General features: G+C 38.6%; 1 protein-coding gene across 1 annotated transcript in view; it reads left to right on the top strand.

The window, feature by feature from the left end:
* Nucleotides 1-3,361, top strand: part of LOC106875167 (F-box only protein 32) — a 65,057-nt gene that overhangs the window by 36,314 nt on the left and 25,382 nt on the right. Inside the window, exon 3 of the mRNA XM_052977760.1 lies at nucleotides 1,647-1,739. Coding sequence (XP_052833720.1) covers nucleotides 1,647-1,739 — 93 coding nt within the window. The remainder of the gene's footprint in view (nucleotides 1-1,646; nucleotides 1,740-3,361) is intronic.

Below are 3,361 nucleotides of genomic sequence, written 5' to 3'. Positions count from 1 at the left end.
GGGGCTGAAGGGGGGAGTGGTGAAAATCCAACAGATTCCTTTGGAGTTTCTTCAACAAGATCCATCAGTTTACTCCTACTTCATCACTCTGTATGTATGTATGTGTCTCATCACACACACACTTCACTCATCACTCACTTCACTCATTGCTCACATATGCACTTCAGTCATCACTCACTCCACTCATCACTCACTTCACTCATTACTCACATATGCACTTCACTCATCACTTACATGCACTTCACTCATCACTCACACCCACACATCACTCACACTTTACTCATCACTCACACGTCTTCACTCATCACTCACACACAGTCTGATCCTTTATTCTACCTGCTGTTGGTTCTTGATTACATGGTGGACCAAAGATAACCTTGAAAAGTATAACTTAGAACAGTCAAGATGGGAACATCCTACTCAAGATCACCCAGTGTCACATAGGCTCCTGTGGAGTACAGCACACAGAATCAGATATAACCAGGGAAACTAAAAAAAAGTGGGAGCTGCAAGGAAAGCAAGATTCCCACTGGATCCTGATTCTTTTATCATGTAACCCCACTCTAATTGTAGAATTTATGCCAATATTGGTTTCAAATTTTGGCACAAGGCCAGTAATTTGAGGGGAGGGGTACATTGTTTACATCAACCCCAGTGTTCATCTGGTACTTATTTTATCCACCTTAAAAGGACGGAAAGTAAAGTTGCCCTTGGTGGAATTTGAATTTAGAGTGGACGAAATACTGCTAAACATTTTGTCCAGCATGGTAACAATTTTACCAGTTCACTGTCTTAATTTATGCCAATATTGACCAAACAAAACTCTTCAGGACCCTCGAAGAGTAAACCTGATAACACTGTATAACGTGATTTTTACCTTTGGGTAAGCAACTGTTATTTCTTATTTGCTTACCCCTACAAAGCATGAAAAATTTGCTGATATTTCCTCCAAACTTTGCTTCTGTTACATTTATTCAAGCCCCAAAGAATCCCTCTCATCATATGGCTGTGATGATCCCCCACGTGATCAGAGATGCACATATTGTCAACTACTAAGGGACATGCTCGAGTTGTTAAGGTCAAGCAAATCTGTGGTATTGAGCAGAATAATGGCTATAATGATATTTCTGCCTCAACAACCCAGCACTGGATCTGTCTGAAATGTAATGGAAAATAGGTCAGTTTGAAAACATCGATGTCCAGGTGACAAAAGCAAAGTTTGAAGGGAATCGTGGTCATTTCCTTTGATTTCTAGACAGAAGGACAAAGGAAATTACACAGCGTAGTCTGGTCATCTTCAGAATCATGAAGGATGAATGTCACCTTCTCACCCTCACTTTAGTTATCATTCACTAATCCATCATTGTGCTTGTGCTCACTTTATTCATCACTCACATTCACTCATTCTTCACTGTATCTCCATCGATTCTTGCTCAATCCAAACACTCAACTCATTCACTCTGCCTTACACCTCTCCTGCACTCACTCAGCACCATCACTCACCTCTATTATGTTTTTTCCTAACACTGTTTCAACAGATTCTGTCATTCCAACACTCATACTCATATATCACCCACTCATTAGTATTTACACTACTCAGTTATTATCAACTGAGAATCACTTATCTAAATTTCGTATATTTCCAGAGGAAAATTCACACGAGTGTAAGTGAAGCTTTCATCCGACTCGATCTCAGTGGAGCTGTGAAGGATGTTCGGAGATTCAACTATGTTTGTTCTGTGAGTAAACACTTTCACTCACCTTAAATATATATATTGTAAGTGTGTGTGTGTGTATTTTATCTTTTACTTGTTTCAGTCATTTGACTGTGGCCATGCTGGGGTACTACCTTGAAGAATTGTTAGTGAAATGTCTCGACCCCTGGTACTTGTTTTTTTTTAAAGCCTGGTTCTTATTCTGTCAGTCTCTTATGCTGAAGCGCTAGGTTATAGGGATGTAAACACAATAACACCAGTTGTCAAGTGGTGTAGGGATACAAACACAGACACAAAGACACACACACACACATGCACACACACACACACACACACACAAACACACATGATGGACTTCTTTCAGTTTCCATCTACCAAATCCACTCACAAGTCTTTGGTTAGCCCAAGGCTATGGTAGAAGACATTTGCCCAAGTGAGACTGAACCTGGAACCATGTGGCTGGGAAACAAACTTTACCACTCAGCCATGCCTAAACACAGGTATGAATTATACTGTGTAACATGATTTTTACCCTTGGGTAGCAATTGTTATTTCCTATTTGCTGACCCCTAGGAAGTATGAAAATTTTGATTTTGTTATGATATTTATTCAAACCATAAAGAATTCCTCTCAAGACTTGGCTATAATACTCTCCCACTACTCTTGCTCATGATCAGAGATGCCCATACTGTCAACCACTAAGAGACATGCTCAAGGGGTTAAGGTCAAGCAACTGACAAGCAAATCTGTGGTATTGAACAGAATATTTGTTAAAACAATAATTCGTCATGTACTTAGAACTCTAATTCACATAATAATAGTGATATATCTAACTTAAGGGTTCTCAACCATTTTTTATCGATGAACCCCTTTGATTACTATTTTATTCTGGTGGACCCCATAGCCATTTGATGTTTAAAAACTAGCTTTATAGAAACTTCTTTAGAGAAAGAAACCTAGCTGTGAGAAGACCTGGAATTTGGGGGACTTATTTTTTGCACATATTTTTATCTGTCCACTCAGTGGAATCTGTCTTGTACTGGAGTCTTGTATTTGTTGTTGGTGGATGATCAGTCTATTTCTGAGAGTAAGCTTTGTTTGACCTGTATAATCTTCTAGTTTCCATCTACCAAATCCTCTAAGAAGGCTTTGATCAGCCCGACGCTATAGTAGAAGACAATACACATCTAAAGCAGGGTCTGTTTGATATTTATTAATTCATTTATAATGTTTAAAATGTATCATACTATACTATGTATGAGATGGAGAAAAGTAAAGAACACAATTTTATCTAACAGGGGCAAGTTAATACATTTCTGAAGCAGAGGTAAAGAACAGCTTTTATCTTTTTTTCTTTTACGTGTTTCAGTAATTTGGCTGTGGCCATGCTGGGGCAGTGCCTTGAAGCATTTTTTTTGCTGAACCACTTAGCTACAGGGATGTAAACAAGCCAACACCAGATGTCAAACGGTGGTGGTTTGTTCACCAACACGCACACACACTCCCGCAATATATTAATCAAGGTGTACAGTATTATGTATCATTACCCTGTACACTTTGATTAATATACCCACTCTACTGACAGATATACGAGTGCATTTTTTTCTGACTTATGAACTCTTAGACATCTATATATATATATATAT

The sequence above is a fragment of the Octopus bimaculoides genome, chromosome 28 (genome assembly GCF_001194135.2).
Source record: "Octopus bimaculoides isolate UCB-OBI-ISO-001 chromosome 28, ASM119413v2, whole genome shotgun sequence".
NCBI lineage: Eukaryota > Metazoa > Mollusca > Cephalopoda > Octopoda > Octopodidae > Octopus > Octopus bimaculoides.
Note: the sequence above shows the minus strand (reverse complement) of the source record. Positions and strands in the feature narration are given on the sequence as shown.